Below are 19120 nucleotides of genomic sequence, written 5' to 3'. Positions count from 1 at the left end.
CTGAGGGACACCTTTGTAGACGGCCAGCGAACAAGGGCAGTGTTGCGTTCATTGCAGGGAAGACGATATCGGAAGTCATATCAAGGTCGAATGAAAACTATTTAAAGCTGCGCCGCTAAGACATCATACAAACGACAGTGCGCAGGCAGTGTATGAGGCGTGTTTCTTTCTAGTGTTATGTGCACATAAGCGTGCAGATACGTTCCAAGCAGGTGCGAGACAAACATGGTTTCAACGAGCTCGAGCCGTGATGATGATGATGATGTGGTGGTCGTGGTGGTGGTGGTGGCGGTGGTGTACTACTACTACTAGTACTACTAGTAATAATAATAATAATATGCTTAATTTACCCCACAAACATGATCGCAACTGAGAAAAGAAAGCTGTCCTGCATGGGCAGCTGGACTGATCCTCCATCTCTGAACGTATTTTTCACCCACGACCGCACGCCGGTGCCATGCTCATCCAGATTGAAACGGTCAAGGGTGTGGATCGAACCCAGGATCCCTAAAGCCCCGATATCTGGGAAAAGTGGCGCCATTCATTGCTGTGGAAATCCTCGAGACACATGCCGCGCGCCACTTCTGGGAAGAACATGGCGTCTGAAATCTAGCTCAGTGCTGCGCTCTGCCGCCATGATCTTCCCAAGGGCTGCACGTTGCACGTGCCTCGTGCATCGACGCACCTTGCGCTACTTTTGAAACATAAATCTGCTTTAAGGTTCCCGGCGTTCTGCAGCGCGAGCTTTGACTCCACGTTCTCCGAGTTGGTGTGCGCTAGCCCACTCGGCCACCGATCCCCCTGACGCACTGCCAAAGCTAGCGCACAAGCCAAGTGGCGTCTCAAGTCCAGTCTCAGGCGCTCGCGCGCCCCAGGCTCGACATGTTTTCTTTATGCTTTCACTCAGTCTCATCTAAGACGCTGTTTGTATAGCCGGCCCTGAAGTCTAAAGTGTAATTTGGGTTGATATTTAGAATAATGGAAGAACATATCGGGAATATCTTCTTACACCAGGGCATATCAAAAAGTTTCGGGGATGAAAATAGCGACAAAATAAATATTATTCGTGTTATATTTTATGGTTCATCATTAACCCCTCGAAGCTCGAGCACACTTCATCCAACGTTTCCCTATAGCTTCTCGGTTCCCTTTTGGAAGTGACTTCCTTCTATGCCCGACTTCCTTCTATGCTCGACTAATTCAAAAAGTATTTTTGTTAATAGAGAAAAACTGGTACTGTCTGTGTAAGAGCCAGCTTCGGTAACCTCTTCATCAGACCAATTTTTTTTTTTTTTTTTTGTGTGAGGAATGAATTTTTTGGGTTTTGAGAACCGGTAAAAGTCTGACGGAGCCAAATCAAATTAACACGGTGGATGCAAAAGGATTTCGAACTTCAATTCTGTCGATTTTGAATGATCCGGAGTAAATGCTGGATCCGGGGCCTCCCGGATCAACTAACTACTTTTCGCAAAAAAGGCAAAACAATAGAGCGCCTCCTTCACTTGGTTTTCTATGCATTGCGCCGAAAATGTTAGCACTGCAGCTGAGTTATATCCAACAGGCGCTAAGGGAATCCTTTTTTTTTTTTTTTTGTCTTTTCTGCGAAAAGTAGCAATTTGAGCGAATGAAGATAATGATGGGAAAAGGTTTCTTGTGTGATACAAGACGATGCCATAGAGTTATTATATACAATGTACGCTAGAGGTTCAACTGGCGCCAAGCAGACAGCAAGCAGTCTACTCTAGCGGTATTCCTGTCCATTCCAATTGGAAAACGCCCGTGCATTTGTCACTTGGGTCGTAGCGAATAGTAGGTAACTTCGTTAACATTATAAAAGCGTAACTTCTTTGGTTACAACATGTTTCTGATCAGTGAGCGATGCTTATAACTTCTTGATCTTTCGGGCCCAATCCTATGTTCCACTGCAAGTGTGTAAAGACATGCGACGAATCGAAACAAGAAAAACAGTTGAAAACAAACGAAGAGGTTCTTCGAGGAGCGCCAATACTGATAATCTTCGAAATTTATATGCCAGTAAAACTACTCCACTTTAGGAACGGTTAAAAAACGCGTAAAACAGTAAAAGTACCGTGACTATAAAAAAAAGTGTTTCTGATATGTGATTAGTGCGCTGGTTTTGTTCGGCAATTAAACTTTTCTGACTTTCCCACATTTTCAAAGTTTTCCAGCTTGCAGATGCGATATGTTGAATGCTATAACTAAATTACCTCTATACCAAAACACGAAGAAACAAAAAATAGAACGGATGTTATTCCATTGCAAATCGCACTCGCTTCTTGGCTTTATTTTGATCGCCCACATGCAGAGGCGCGTACGGGTCCACTGTTGGTGCGTATTCTTGCCGTCACTCTTGATTTTCGAGAGGCGCTTCGTTCCTTTGGCACGTAAACCCATTTGCAGAAGAGCGCCGATGCCGCGTTCCAGCTAACAGTGTCTGAGAGTGTACATAAATGCATGCTATTTTTGCAAGGTGTTTAAAGCCATTAATTTGAGAGAAAAACAACTCAATATTTTTATTCGTTCGACGGAGAAATGCTTTAAGCTAACTATTACAAAAGAATGATTCGTAATATTTGCTTTAATAATCAACAGCAGAAAAAAAAAGTGCGCTCACCTTTCCCCATAGAAATATATTACCGAAAGTCGATATTAGACTGGTTGTCATCCGCTTCATTTAGAAATCGCACCAGCTGAACCTCTAGCGTATGCATTATATTCACTGAATGGACAATCGTTGAGGTCGGCTTTTAGTATGAGTCAACGTTAGGCATTGTGGGACAACAAGTTGGACACACTCCCTGGCCTGTGTCCGGCACTCACAATGAGCACAATGCCTGCAAAACATCCACATCCGCGAAAGCAAAGGCGAGTGGACAAAGCTTTTCCCGACGTCAAGCATATAGCCGATGCGAGGTTTTCGGTGCGCTGGCATGAAACGGACCATTTAAACCTCAAGAACTGAAGCACAGGGGTACACGTTCGGTAGCAAAATCATTCAAATCGAGTTGTTCGTGACGTGATTTCTCAGCGAAGGCGGTTATTCCCCTTACTGCTCTTTACGGAGTATCAATTCCTAATGGTGAATTCCCTTCGCAGATCTCGAGCGCTCCAAAAGCGCTCCATTTGGAGCGCGCATATTCCGCGGGCAGAACTGGTTCGAGTTGGTCATCTTCCGCTCATAGATCTCTGGCAGCGCGCGCTCCATGGAGCGCCTCCGCGGGATTTCAGGGATCTTTGCGGAAGTTGACAGAGCGCACTACGTTATTTCCTGTAACTCGGCGGTGGCGCATGCGCGACGAGGTGGGTGGTCCGACCGGCCGCGCCGTCGACGGCGTCGAGCCGGTCGAGCTGGATCTGCTCGGATGCGTCAGTTGTTTTACGCGGGATTGTGACGGCTCGAACGCTTCTTCCTCGCGTAGATAAGGGATGCAAAGCCAAGACTAGAGCGTGGAAAATCGCAAGCGCTGACATCTGTGATCGTGAGAGGAAGAACAAGAAAAAGAAACGGCAGAAAATCGGAAGCAGGCAGGCGCAAGGTTAGGCATGTTCATTTTGCCGCCACTCATTGTTTACTTTTTTTTACAGTATACATGCCGCCGGCGTTTTTTTCGTGCCATAAAGCAAGAACAGATCAGGCAACGACCGTGCAAGTGATGGTTCGTTACCTCTTTGTTTGTTAAAGTCGTACCAGCAATTTGAACTCTACCGATGGCAATCGCTGTGCGTGCCCCGCCGCTTCGAGGCGGCCGAGAGGTATGTGACGGTGCCGAACGCGGATGTCTTCCTCGTTATTTGTGACATGGGTTCCATGGTACGTATATTTTTGCCCGGCCTGGTGTCGTGTGTTATTTCTGCAACTAAGCAGTGATGGTTGTCACTGGTCGTCGGAACGATCAGTCAGATGCGGCCATGAGGTGTTGGTGGGCTTGTCAAGTTCGAGCAGCACCCATTTTAAATGGTCGAGAGGTGTGTGGGGGAGGTCGCTCCAAGAATGCGTGTCCAACTTCCCCTCGTCAATTCGGAGCGGGTCCCACGGAGCGGAATTTTGCCTCCCTCGCGGGTTTTAGAAAGCGCTCCGGATCTACGAGTGGAATTCACCATTAGGCTTAAAACCGGTGTTGCCACGAGAACACGCAGTGGAACAATCGTCGCGCGGCAGGCGAACCCGCGTCCTTCTGGACGCGATTTCGCCTGCCGCCTGAAATGGGAAAAGTACAGTGCATTCGAACAGAATGCTGACGGTAAACGATTGCGATGGATTGTACTTTTATACTGGTAAAAGCTCGTAAGATTTTTTTTTTTCTTTCTTCAAAATATTGACAAGGTTTTAGTTAACGTAAACTGCCGACTAGACCTCCGCCCCCCCCCCCCCCCCCCCTTGTTTGTTTGTTTCTTTCCCTGTTTGTTGATGAGCTCACCGAGAACTATTGCCTGACCAGGACGCCATACGTGGTCGGGTGGAACTCGGGTCGTTCTTCTCGTCTTCGAGTCGTTTTAGCCGTTTCGTATGGCTCTGTCGGAAAGGGGTACCCGCGTTAGCTGACGGATTACGCCTTACGGGTTCAATGAGCCTAGCATATTCACCCGACTAATAGACGCACTGTTTATGAAAGAAGCCTTCAGCCGGGGTCACACTGCTCATACATCATACAATCCGTGGTTCGAATGCTGCGTGAAAAGTTTCCTCCTTGAACTCATTGCCACGCGGGATTTGAAACACAGATCTCGCGGTGACTCGCCTTCGAATCTGTATCCAGACTGTCTTTTGTGAGATGTATAAGCAATGTAGCCCCGGCTTAGGGTGTCCATATCACTTCGGAGCACGCGGACAGCCAACCACCACAGCCGACATAAAGATGCCAGCAATTTACGGGACACAGAAAACGTCTACGGGCGGAAATGCTATCTGCTCAGATCGCATTCTTACGAAACATCGCGTTCAGAACTCTCTTATCCTCTACGTTTCATTGTCTTTCTGCAGAACGCGATGACTGGCAGTGCGTGTGCTCTGCAGCAAAGTAGATGCAGGGGCGGTTGTTCATAGGTAGTGCGTTTGTTACTCAAGTTGATATGGTATTCCCGAGTCATGAATATGATGTACAATAAACGATATTACCGTTATCGTAATTATTAGTTACTTGTCAGCTGCGACGCCCGAGAAAGAAATCGAACTGGTCCAACACCACCTAGACAGAAGGCCTCCGCGTGGTCTCCTCTCCCTCTATGAAACGTCATCAGAGTCGGATCGCGCTATCTCGTCTATTGGACCCGAGCCCGACCTTCGACGCTCTGATTGGCCACGAGCTCCTGCCGAACACTGACACAGCACTCGTGCTCAATCTCAGGCCTCGATCGATCTGATTGTGATGACGCGTGCGGAGGCCTTGTCTCTCGGTGGTGTTGCCAGGTCCCCCGCTATTCTCCCTTCCGAAACGGCCCACTGTCCATAACGACTACACATAATGGTGTTTATGCGCATGCATCTTTGCTGAGTAGATGGCAAGGTCTTCAAGAGTAAGTCTTTGACTCCACAGAACAGTTTTCAAATGAAACTTGTACAACAGCATAATGAATGCCTCGTCGCGCTTTTGGAGCGACTCTTTTTCGTGTGTGTCTCTTCGTTCGTGACTTTTTTCGTGCTATGTGTGAGTTCAAGGCACTTTTGATGCAATGAAAGTATATAAAATTAGACCATTATTGATCGATGATAGGTACCTGTAAAACTGTAAAATAAACTATAGCTTGGGTAGGTGAATTTTCGGCGAAATGCTTCGTAGTAACTTAAAGAGGATTTGTGAACAACACCCGCCAGGAGACACATTGCTGCGTTCCCCTTGAACAGTACAAAATCTGAATGTAGAGCGACTCTTTGCACGAGGTGACAAGCCTATGCCAAGGTGTTGGTGGTTGTTTGTTTTAAATATCACAGCGCTTATAGGGTGGTGCGGCAATCCTCGAAAGGGCTTCGTCTTGTTGACGCGGGTAAACGTCGCCCTTCCCGCAACACGTACGCGCCCAGCGTGTGCACCGCATTGTCTTTGACGGGCTGTCAATGCTGATAAATAAATTTAAAAAAGACATATCCTTGAGATGTCGCCATTCTCCATTCAAAACCAATGACATCGTCACTCGTTGCATAATCGATGCTCGAGACATCCACTGCTCCTTAACCCTTCCAATTCATAACCAAAAGGCATCATGGCTGCACTAGATTAATGGAGCATCGCATAAACACGGAGGAGTCCTTCGCTACCCGTTGCAGCCCCCGCCAAGCCCACGCCCAAAAGCGACAGATCATCAATGATTGCATTGAGGACCTGCTGCGGCAGGACTAATTCAACCTAGTTCCAGCCACCGGTCATGCGCGCCCGTCCTAGTGGCCAATAAAATTGGAAGTTACAGAATCGCTGTCGACTACCGCCCTCTAAACCCTGAAACGGATGTATCCGTCCACCCGAAGCCAAGGACGGACTGTGTCCCGGCCCAGCTAGGAAAGACAAGGTGGATCACAAGTTTTGATTTCTCAGGGCTTTCTACAGGTACGAATGTGCAGCGAGAACGTACCCAAGACGGCATTTATATGTCACTGGGACACGCACGGATTCAAAAGAACGCTATTTGGGATAGCTGGCGGACCAGCCAGTTTTCAAGCTCTAATCGATAAAGTCTTGGGAGGCATTAAGCACAAATTCTGCATGGCCTTCTTGGATGACGTGCTTATTTATACCGATTAACCTGAAGACCACCTGAAACAGATCGATAAGTCGATCTGTTTCAGGAGCACAATCAAGCATTATTGCACAGGCTGGACTCACCATTAACCCCAGAAACACCATAATGGAAAGGCAGTCTCTCAAGTTCCAATGCCACATCATCTCACCGGGGGAATGACACCCAGACCCGGACAAAGTGGCACCACTGAACGACTCCCCGGTCCTTCAAAGAGTGAAAGAGTTGCAAGCATTCCTAGGATTGGCAGGACATTACCGGAAGTTCATACCAGGTTTTAGGAGTTTGCGCGGCCGCTGAACTCTCTCCTAGAAAAGAACATCCGGTGGAGCTGGACAGAGTCCTCAGCATAAAGCCTTCAACAAGCGTAGACGCCTCTTGGCCGACAATATTGTGGTGGCATTTACAGACCTTAAAAGGCCCTTTGTGGTCAAGACAGATGCCAGCGCTCTGGAAGTTACAACCGTCCTATACTACAGGACACTGGTGGGCATGCAACTTCAACCGGTTTCATTCATCAGCAGGACTCTAAAAGAGGCGGAGCGGCACAACAGTCCACGAATGGGAATCTTTGACGGTGGTGTGGGTGGTGGACAAGTTCAGGCCGTACCTGGAGCATACGCAGTTCGAAATTCCCACCGACCACGCTTCGTTGAAGTGGATTTTTACGACTCAACAAACACCCAGGCGGGTGCGTCGTATTGTATGGCTGCAGGGATTCAACTATGTCATCAAACACCGACGAGAAAGAGCAAATACTCCCACAGATGCTCTGAGCATCCATCAGGTGACTTGGGAAAGGCTTCTGGTATGGATTCCAGAGTAGCTGCGTCAGACGTTGCTTAAGCTTTAACATGACCATCGCCTAAGCGGCCATTTCGGATACCGTCAGAAAACTCAGACATATTCAACAGTGGCATATCTGGCTTAGAATGCGCTAAGATACCTCCAGTTATGTGCGTTCTTGCAAGCCCTGTCAGATGCTCAAGCCACAGCCCAGATAGGCAGTGGAGCCTACGACTGAACTGAGTGAGGACCTCATAGGACCGCTGTCCCGTTCACCCTGACAACACAGGTACCTGCTGGTAGTGGTGGACAGGTTCACCAAGTTGGTCGAACTGTACCATTAGCGCTCCCCTATCAGCAAGGCCATTCTGGATCGAATGCAGGATGTCTTCTGTCAACATGGGTTCCCGAAAAGTATTTCAAAGGACAACGGCAAAGTCTTCGTGAGCATCTCGTAGAAGGTCGTCATGAAACATCTCGGAATCAAGGACAGACACTCGGTACCATACCGACCGGGAGGACAGCTGGTTGAACGCCACAATGTCACTGTGAAGTGGTGCCTGATACCCTACTGTCGTGAGGACAAGGGTTGGGACCTCAGAACTTCAGAGGTGGCATTTGCCACGCGCACTTGCGAAAGCGTCACAATGGGACATGCTCTTGCACTCATGCGCTATGGACGCAGTCTTGTACGCGATAATCTGGAAATTAATCGATTACATTTACAATTGCTATAAGTTAAAATGTATTAAATTATATTACGTGTTTGCTCGAGACGAAAAGTAATTGGCCGTTGCTTGAAAAAGCAACTCTTGTTTCCTCCGATTATCTCAGACTTCCAAACCAACAGATTATTATGCCCGTTGGAAAATGGGTATTTCGTAGTACCCGATATTGAATTCTAATCACCGAGCTACGCTACGAAGGGGGAGGGGGGGGGGGGGCGGCGGGAGGGGGGAGGGGCATTTTTAACCAGAAGCTCGGTTGGCCCCGCAGGCTCTTCCGCCGAATAAACACCGCTGGCTAGAACGGACGCAAGGGTGGTGGCGGCTTCCAGTGCCTCTTGGTCCTATGGCGACCACGGATTCTCGCCATGCGTGCCACCAGGCCAAACGATTTCCTGGCGCCGCAGGTTGGCGCATCCTGAGGATAGTCTCGTGCGCATGCCCAGTGCTCCCGGCAGCGGCCGAGCACTGCCGGCGGGCGAGGCTGCGTCGGCCGAAACGCCGGACGGCGGCGGCCCGCTCCCAGGCGGGCGTCTCAAGGTCGGAGAAAGTGCCCCCTCTCGGCCGCCGCAACGAGTCAGACAACCTGAAATTCCAGGGGAGAGCGACCCTTTGCGCAAGGCGCACGCTCGCCGCGCTGGCTGCCGCCGCCCGTACTGTATGGCTCTCTGACGCTGTCGAGGCGGGGATGCTGCCGCGAGGGGCACAGCGGCCGAGCCTTCCTCTTCTGGCCACGCGGCTCTTCGACAAGCCAAACGCAACGTAATTTCAATCTCAATAGAAATGACTTTGGGCCGGCATCAGTTGTTGGGGATCCATATTGTTACATTAGGACATTATAATCACTTTTTTTTTTTTCTTTTTCGCGGTGTTATGCTCGCAATAATAAGACTAACAGAGGGTGAAATAGGTTTTTTTGCATTCAAAGCGACATAGGCACCTTCGAGGAAGTTTCAAGTGCGATAGTGGGCGCGTTAAGTCCCTGCTCTGGAGCGCGAGAGTTTGTCGCTCCGTTCACTAAACCGGACAGGAGCGCTGCCGCCAGACTGACACCCGTACGCGCACTTTGTGCACCGAGTATTTTGTCGGTGCGCGAGTGACTTGTCCGCGCGCCGTGCTCCACGAACAATATGGCTGCGCTGGCAGAAACGTTGTCGAGACGAACGGCGCAAACGGACCGCTGCCCTTTTTCAGCTGAATCGTGCTTAATCCAGCAGGCAAAACCGATTTTATTTTACGAATTCATCTATCGAACGGTAGCGCGCCGATAGCACAGCGACAGAAAAGTTGTCGAGATGAGAAGACAATCGACCGCTGCCCTTCAATTGGAAAACCGAAACATCAGTTAGCGTTGCGGAAAAGGTTTGTTCCTGCATCTCGCCTGAAAACGAATTGACGTGCTATCTATTGACCGGCGGTGTGCCGCTATCGGCATAGCAAATTCACGGGTTCCCTATCTCGCTGCAAGACGGAACCCCGGAACATCTAGCAAGTTTGACAGTTTCCTGCGTTGACCGGCGCGTTCGAGAATGTTGTCGTGCATTTAAATCCGAACAGCTCGCATGCTCAATAAATAGAGCGGTCAATGTAACTTTCCGCAAAATATGATCGAAGCGAGTCTCCAGACCTTTCAGGAAAATTAAAACAATCATAAAAATCTTTATTACGTTACCGCCAGCCTTTTCTTTACTTTTATAGAGGTTCCTGCGGCTTGTCGACATAGTTTCGGCGTGTCGCGCTCCTGTACGAGATATGCTCCGTTTAGTTGCTGCGCTCGGAGTATGAAACTCGGATCTCCGGAGTAAGAGTAAAAGAGCGCGGTGTTAATACGTCGAATACGAGTAGTGGTCCCTGTGTTCCTGTTTTAGATTCTTCTCTTCTTCGTTTACGATTTCGTTTTCCCGACAAACTTTCTTGGGTCGTCAGGACTTCGTCAAGCTGCAACAGCAGCCGTTCGTCCCGGCGTCCCTCTTTTAGTATTCCTAAGTATTCCCTCGAGCTTGGCTTCTGCTTAAAGAAAACACGCGTTGAAAGGGGTCCTGCAAATATTTGTTTCGCCATGATACAAGCAGGTTTACGATTTTCTCTTCCGCACGAACAACTTAGAAAACGAATCCGTTAGCGCGTCCCGCGAATACTGACTTTCGTTTGCTCGAAAGTTCCCGGCATACGTGGGGCTCCGGGAGCTGACATGTATAGAGTGTCCTCTTTGCTAACCAGCTATGTTGCCCCCCTGCCCCGTGGGAAGTTTCGTGAAACTGCGAAAATATCCTCGGCCTATGCCGTAAGAAAACGATGGAATCGACGTGTCAGGTAGGATTGATCGAGTCGAGCTTTCACTCTCAGCCCCCGCCGCGACAGAACACAATCCTTACCCTCAAAAGCGGCCGGGATCAATCACGGCGAGCGAAACTGCGCTGTTTTTACTCGGGTTCCCCAGAATATAGTCGCTACGTCTCTGAAACCATGGGTGCTTGACGCTTGCTTGAAGCAGAGCCGAGACTACACGTGCGATGCCAAAGCCTTCACCGATGCTGCAGTCCTGCGTGGTAGCCTCCTCCCTGCAACCAGCTTACCAAGGCTCCCATCTCCCACTTCTAGACTTTACTCTACGATCGTATCAACAGTTTGCGAGAGAATCGCTTCCTGCCCGCATGAAAGAGTGCGCCTCTCACCATTCGGTATACCAATAAACAATTCCAAGGTTTATAAATCCACGCCCCAGCGTACAATCCTTCACGGCCCAGCACACGCATATTCGTCGCCTTGCAAAGCGAATTATGCCAAGGAGTTCTTTCCTGGAACCTTCTGTTCCGCAGGGCGAGGACCAGGTCTGCCATGAACGAGCTCACGTGCAGTAAGTACCTCGGGTATCCTTGCAGAGTTCTGGCCTGATTCCCGTACGCTTCGCTGTACTCGGGGTGTCAGTATAACGTTATCTGCTTTGACACGTTCGTGTTTCCGTCGACACAGTCCGCAAAACCTGGGCGCGGACACAGATAAACATATCTACCTACTCGCACCGATACTTTGTGCTCGCACACGTAGCTTTCACAGCCAGTACGAGACTAGACAACAAACAACACAAACCTTAAGAACAGCAGCCCCTTTTATTCGGACGAACAATATGTCCAGAACCCCAGAACAATAACGATGAAAACAAGAAATTATGAAAGTTTGTGAAATGCTTCGTTAGAGTCGATAAATATTCTCGCCTAGTCCCGCTCACATGCAAACAAGCCAGGAAATCTGAGTGAAGACATCACACGTAGTAAAACTTGTGAGAACAGGCTCGTTTTTAGTCGCGGTGACGCTCAATTCAAAACGGAATTTCTCATTTGTGGGATTTTAGGATCAAAGGAATACCGCGCAGGTTTTCTTATCAAGGTACTCCCATTGAGTGCAAGTATACAACTGCGGATCGCTAGCCGAAAACAACTCAGAAGGAAACCAGTGCGAGAATGGGTAGTACCTGCATAGCTAAGATAGTCTAATTTCCTCTGAGCACACGAAAAGATACGAGTCTAAATAAATAGAGCAGTCTTACGCTTAAGGGTAAGCCATACAAAATCTTAAAAGCCTCTTTAAGCACAGTGATTTCAGGGAACCCGACAGAGGGGTATCATGTGAACACACGGAGCTACCTGACGGCAATATGCACAACCAGACAGCGCGTGCCTGTGGCGCTCATGTCTCCAAATGCGGAGTTTAATCAAACGATTCAGAAAAACGTTCGAATAATAAACAATATGTGATCCCCCCACAAAAAAAAAAAAAAATCATTATGCAGGAGGCGTTTTTGGCAATTTACGTCCCCGCAAACCAAATGACAGGGAAAACAATGCCCACTATAGCACCGCTTCTTGTAACGTTCATGAAATATTTTATGACCAGTTCAGGTGGTGAGCTAAAGGATCGGTTAGCGATATACTTGTTGGCGATTTCAGGAGCGGGATTCGAGCTCGAGATCCCTGAGTACTGCATGCGGTGCGAGCTTTCGCTCCGCGCGCTCCGAGCCTTGACGCGCCAACACATGCTATATCGCCGGTCCCCAAAAGCTAAAGCCACTAGGGACTTTTAGCAAATCGTTACCGTGTTCAGCGTACCGCACTACGGGAGCCTTTCAAGCATGCTTTTAAGCGCGCGCCCGGGTGATACCGTGGCCGCGGGGCGCGCGCTTAAACCCGTGCTTCAAAGGCTGCGGTATAGTATGGTACGTAGAACACGGTAACGGTTTGCTAAAAGTACCCAATGACACGGTGAGAAAGCCGGAGCTTCAGTTGTCCCGCCTCCAGGGCGAATTTCCTACCTTCCACCATGCCTCGGCGTCTTGCGCACCTTGAGCGCGCGCGAACAGCCAAAGGATTACTGAAGGCACGGAGTGCGTGCTGACGGCCGGGTGTTCCTCTCACTAACTGTACAAAACGCCAGACACAGCTTTCGCGTTCTCATTCCTCCGTCCGAACAACGAAGCTCATTATGGAACCCGAGAGTGTCAGGAAGGCCGTAGAAAGGTAAAGCAACTTTCTTGCATCACCCCGAAAAAAAAAAATCTTTTTAAGCATTTACTAGCGGCAAGGTGCCCATCCCAGACATAAAAGCCGGCGAGGACAAACCAACAGACCCGCTGGACATAGGTGAATCAGGACATACTATAGATGCGCGGTTGCGCACGCCTGTGTTCGTGTTTTAGATGGTAATGATAGGGGATCTCCTCAACCTTGGAGACCTTCCTAAATCATAGCCCGCTAACTATCAAACGTCAGATACTCACTCTTGCGGAGTACACGCTAAGTCTGGCGGCAAACTGTGAACATCCGCTTGCCCTACTGACGGCTAGGTCAGCTTAGTTGCTAGAGCGTTCCGTCAGTCTCAGAGAGGTCCAGGGACCAGTGCCCGAACCGGGGGGGTCTCCTTCAGCGACACACCAATAGCCTAGATAGAGCGAGTTGGCCTCCACGAAAAAAAAAAGGGGGGGGGGGGGGGGTCAATTTATTGTCACGTGCTCCTTAGTGTAAAAGAAACATATGCATAACCAGATAACACAACCAGCTACGAAGATTTCTATCGGGCACAGAGAAAAAAAAAGCAGTGCGTCACTATCAGGGCAAGGTGAGGCGTTCCGCTTGGAGTTCAGTATTGAGTAACGCATTCAAGCGTCTATTTCGGGAACAACCCGTCACGTGCGTACCTCCTGCAGCCAGGCGTGAAGGTCGGCCGGCGTCTGGGCGGAATCGTCCGGGGACGACGTCCCGGATGGCCAAGAGGAGCCTTATCGACCGGACTCGAGAGCCCTGGGGGCTGTCCTATCACTCCGCTCCTCACGAGCACTGCTCGGCGTTTCTCTTGTTCAGCGGGTGTTGACAGACACTGATAGACGCTTACCACAACTTGGAGTGTACGCCCACGGGCATTGGGAATCATCGAATCGTGAAAAGACAGGTGTGAACGAGCCGCGGTTCACGGTCGTGCTAAGCAGGAACAGTATAGAAGGCGCTCACAAGCAACCACGTGCAAAGTTGGGGATGGGTATTGTGAGGATGGCTGCTTGGGCGAGTTGGTGAAGCATCGTAACAACAACAGCGCAAAGACAACGATAATATATAGGATAAACTGGGCGTTGCTTGAACGAACGGTTAAGAGGACATTATACCCTATTCCGCCGCTATTCACTGCGACCCACTGGCGAACGGTTTATTAGCAAAGAGGTATATCTGTGAAAAGGTGGCCCATTCCTACTCGCCAAAGCGAGGATATGATCTGGTGCCTTCCTTGGCCTCTCGCAAAAGCTGTCGTGGCGATGTGACACCTTGATTACGCTGGTAGGGGCTTAAAACGTGAGGTGGTACACAACGAGCGGCTAACGCTCCGTCGCCGCGTATCGATGTGAGGCACTTTTGTTCCAACAATAACTCAGCGCCGTCATTTATTAACGATCCGCAAAAGAAAGTCGTGCCAACTGGACGCGCAAGTTTGTCGCTATACAATAGGGAGTATTCACCGGCGGCCATAGCTGTGTGCGCGACTGCTGAGCGCGTGCGGACGCCGAGCTTCCATAGTTCTCTTTCAGCGTGCATTCCACACCATCAAGACTGCCGGTCTTAGGAGCCTATTAATGTGACCTCGCTCTGAGCATGCGCTCTAAAAAGCACCCACAAATATGGCGTTCAGTGAATACTGCCCATATCTATCTTTGAGCAAACAATGCCGGGGCTGGGCCAGCTCGGATACCGATACTCCCTATCCTCGAGAATTGCATTTCCGAGACCGATACAAGAAACAGGAGTAACATTCATTTCAGATAAAGATACTCATCCGAGATATGCCGCGAGTTGTATCGCTCAAATCGTATACCCCACATAGTTTGTCTCGAAAGCACAATACGGTACTTGACTGCTTTGCGTTGGTGAAATTTCTGAGCTAGAGATATGGTAGAGTGCGTTGTTATTTCTTTTTCAGAAACGCTTAAAACATATATACGCACTTTGACAACACATACCTATGAGTCTCTTTCAGCGGAGCTGCTTTCGTTGAAATAATAGTATAGGTAAAGGCTAGCAGTGTATACATATCACCGGGCACAATTTATTTTTAAAGACTATTCCCTTATACTCGCCGTATGGTGAACCGTGGCACGAAACAACCGCAATCATTTCATGATGTTTTACCGGGTCGCTGGATTACCCTCAGAGCTATTCATGGGTTCGGTTCATTAGAAAACTTAATACTCATGTGTGCGGCCGTTTATTTTGTTTGTTTTCACGCACATGACAGAAATTAGAAGAAAAAAAAAAGGTGATTTTATAGCAAATGTTTTATTTCAGTACCTATGTTTATAGAATATGCATTATCAAAATACCAGGTCCCGAACAACTTAAGGAAATCAATCAATTCTGTATAACTTGCTCACACTTTTTAAATAAACGTTTACATATTCCCATCGTTCCGGAAATACCCACAAAAAGTTATTGATATCACACTTCATTTCTGCTTAACCTTTATAATCTGGTGAGCGCTTGTTTTTCATATGTAATGCCCAATTTTTTTCTTCTTCGAGTATTTGTGTTTAGGTATAGTTCACTGTCTGTATAGCGCCTGTATCGACACGTGACAATAGTCATTTAAATCGTGTGGCGATTGGTGAGGCACACAGGTTACTAAATTAACACTCCATTTACTGTACGTGAAAAAAAAAAGTGGTGAATCACAATTACAAATCACTCGAAAAGGTAATTAAGTTGTAGCAATTAAATCCCGAAAAGGCAAAACAGTGCCAAAACAGACGAAGGACACGAAGGAAGAAAGTATAGTACACACACAACACACACAAGGCTCTACCAACTGCATATTCTGTGTCCGATAAGAACGTAGAAATACACAATTCAGTTGACAGTCAGCGCCTTCTGTCTGGACTCTGTTCCCAGTGTCCTTCGCATATTTTAGCGCTGTTTTGCCTTTATTTATTGTTTTGTATAGTAATGTACCAACTAGGCTTCGCTGTAGCAATTAAATTGGCGTAATTGAGTTGCCACCTCGGTATGCCGTCCAAGAAGCATCTCGAGGCGCTTATCAGCAAGCAGCCGTCGACCGGAATGCCGCCCGCGCCAGAGGCAGCCCAGGCGGCGGCCGACATTCGGCGACGGCGGCTTCCCCCCCTCTGCCCCGAGACGCCCCCAGGGGGAGCGCGCGCAGCCGGCGTGGAGGAAAAACACATCTGGGTTCCGTCGCAGTCTGACGCAGGAAAAGCCAACAACCGCTCGGGAAAAAAAAAATATATATATCGCCGCAGAAACACAAACACACGAGTAACCCGCGGCGCCATTTTGAAATATGGCGAGACGGCACGAGCAGCACGAGTGCGCGCGCGTTCTCGTTTTCGCCTTATGAACCGCAGTGAAACGGGCTGGGCTCCTCCTCGTGCATGCTTTGCGTGGCACATTAAAATATGCGCGAGTGTATTTAAGACAGTCGATTGGTTACGTTCTGAAAACGTACAACTCTCAGTTGCAAAAAAAAACGTCGTTTTGCATCTGTCAGTCAAATCGTGCGAAAAGTACTTCCAGCAGTGCAACAAGTAAGAGCAAACTTCGAGGGGACCTCATATAGGCAAACCTAAAAACTATATTTATTGATGTTTCTTTTTCTTCAGAAGTATTTAAGATTGTGGTGCACTTTTAGCGCGAGTTAGAGGATGGCGGGGGCCCTCCTGCGTGCCGACATTAGGGAGTTTTACCGGAGTGTGTTTGCACCCTTCGGGAACGCAAAGTATCCGGTAACGTTGGTGGAGCGCAAAAACGGAGCTTTTAACCTCAACCTCCTCCCCCCCAACAACGGCAGCCCGTCTCAAAACGGACGGCGATGTCACACAAGAAAGTTACAACCGAACCGGGCACACACAACAAACTGAAGCTTGTGCCTGTGGTATTCTCGTACAAGATTGAATTCCATCAACTGTCAATGAAAGCCACAAAGTCGCTGAAGATTATGCAAAATTACGTGCCTTCGCTTCATTATTATTATTTTGACGTCACATTCTAATTTGTGTTTAGTATAGCCCGAAGCTCTAGGACCCAACTTTCCACGCAGCCTCGGCGTTGAACAAAAAAGCCACAAAGGCTTCAACAACGTGGATCTTGTGTCGAGTCGGTTGTTTGTGGCGTGGTACAAGCGCGAAGAACTGAACTCTCTCGGCCACTCTCCCCTCATCTTCGACAACTCGTAAAACGGGCTCTCCAGATTATCGGCGAGTTGGCAACGCTCGAGATCGGGCGCTGTTCTTTTCTTTTTTTTAATTGTGTTTTGGGGGGAAGGGGCTGGCGTTGGGGAGCCGTGCCCCGACTTTCGCCGGTCGTGGCCGCAGCGAGGGCGAAAGTGGCCGGCCGGCCAACGCCTCGGAGTTCCGCCGCCTCGGTCGGTGCCAGCCGGCCGCTTTCCCGGCTCGGTTTTTCCTCGCGAAAGGGGGCGAGGCATCGTGACGCGAAGAAGCCGGGCGCGCGATCCGAGACGCTGCGGTGCTTTCCCCGTTCCCGGGCAGGTGCTTTCTCCGCCGGAGCCCAGTGCAGGGCCGGAAAAAGCGCGCTGTTCTCCAGGGGGGCTGCAAACGAGGCGTGCCCCGGGGAGTGAGCGTGCCGCCCGCCGGCGGAGGGATTCCCGATGGATTTTGGAGTTGCAGAAGCGCGGAGAACATCGAAGTTGGACGCGAATTTCGGGTTGAAAATTATCCAGCTCCATTCATTGACTTCCCCAGTTAGATCCCACACGAACAGCGCCGATGACAGGCGAGGCATCAGAAGCTGGCGGCGAAGTAAACGAGCAACGTTCCTTCTGGAGATGGTTCACCGGCAACTTCGATCTCGCCCGGGATGTCTGCTCGGAAGGGTAGACGCGATTGATAACGCTCGGAGCAATGAAACACGCCGATTCCCGCCGTGATCAACCGGATGTGTCATCCAGACCACGGGATGAATCCGAGTCCAAACGGGTGGCACTCACCTCCTGCTGGCCTGGCAGACGGCGTACTTGTCCTGCCGGGGCATGGTCAGGTACTCGTCTCCGAGGATGAACAGATCCTTCGAGATGATCATGGCTGCCCCGAAGGCTTCTCGCGATCCACAAGGCACGGGCCCCACTGGGCCGGGACACGCACTCGCGGCCGCCGTTCAGCGGGCCGCCAGCTCCATGGAGCACACACACGACACAGCGGTGGGCCCCGAGGGAGCGCCGGCACTCGCACGCGGCACCTCCTATCCGGGTCGGCAGGTGCCCGCGGGACAGGTGCGCGTTCCTCAGGGGCGCGGGGGGTCCCTCGAAGCGTCGGCCGTCCCAGACGCGGGCATGCCAGCCGCCCTGACGCTGCCGGCCGTGCGCTTGAGGTGCTGAGTGGAGCGGACAGCGGCTGCGGCGACACGGACCGTCGATGGCTGTCCCCGACGCGGCCGACACACTGACTGAGTTATTTGCGGCGCGGGCGGACGGCGGCGCTGGTGCTCGCCCGGAAACGGGTTGGGTCCAGTCCACTCGTGGGCGATGGCGCGGGGGAAGGCGGCGGTTGCGCTGGCGGCGCCAGCCGCGACGCCCGACGTCGACGGCGACGCGTCGCTGCCTTCGGCGCTGCCGTCGACGCCTGTCGTCAGACAGTCCGACAGGGAAACAAACGACGCGCGGGGAGCTCGAGGACGCCGCCGCACCCCGGTCGAGGGAATGCCTGCGCCGGTCTTCACTTTCTCTCCCGGCGAACCGAGACAGACGGTTTGAGGTACTGCCTCGGTTTGAGGAACCGTGCAAACCTCCATCATGTTGCCACGCTCCTGGTTCAAGCGTCGGAACGTGCACTCGTGCCAGAGAGCAGACGGAAGCATTTGAGTGAACAAACGACACAAGACATATGTAGTCGTCTCGAGAACGCAAGAGCCGCTAGGAACACTTGGCATACCGGGAACCAGAAAGCCACTTCACGGTGCTTAGCCAGAGGGGTGTTCTGAACCGGGAACACCCCCACTGGCTACGCCCCTGCCTCCCAGTACACGGTATTTTCGATGGAAGCAGCCAAGGACAGAAGCAGCTAAGCTTCTGAGGTAGTTTTCCGAAAGAACAAGAGCGATCGCCGAACCTATACATTCACCTTGATGGTAGATGAACTTTTGACAATTATGATTTAGCACTCTAGGTCTGAGAGATAGTTCAAGAATCCTTAGAAAATTTGAAATCTCCATATCAGACTGGAACTGAAATCGAACTAAGTTGTACTCCAAGAACAAACGGACCTTAGAAAGAAGATTGACTGGTTGAAGTGAGTAAAAAAAGTCCTTGATGTTGAAAGAAACAAAATCGTGCAAGGCTTCTCATGAAATGGCTGAAAA

The 19120-nt window shown here is 50.1% G+C and overlaps 1 protein-coding gene across 1 annotated transcript in view; it reads right to left on the bottom strand.

The window, feature by feature from the left end:
• Positions 1-18212, bottom strand: part of LOC8042767 (ABC transporter G family member 21) — a 254406-nt gene extending 236194 nt beyond the window's left edge. Inside the window, exon 1 of the mRNA XM_029980542.4 lies at positions 17754-18212. Coding sequence (XP_029836402.1) covers positions 17754-17845 — 92 coding nt within the window. The 5' untranslated portion in view covers positions 17846-18212. The remainder of the gene's footprint in view (positions 1-17753) is intronic.
• Between the last annotated feature and the right edge of the window lie 908 nt (positions 18213-19120).

This window comes from Ixodes scapularis, unplaced genomic scaffold, assembly GCF_016920785.2.
Source record: "Ixodes scapularis isolate PalLabHiFi unplaced genomic scaffold, ASM1692078v2 PGA_scaffold1__304_contigs__length_218370807, whole genome shotgun sequence".
Taxonomy (NCBI): domain Eukaryota; kingdom Metazoa; phylum Arthropoda; class Arachnida; order Ixodida; family Ixodidae; genus Ixodes; species Ixodes scapularis.
This window is presented reverse-complemented; position numbering and strand designations above follow the sequence as displayed.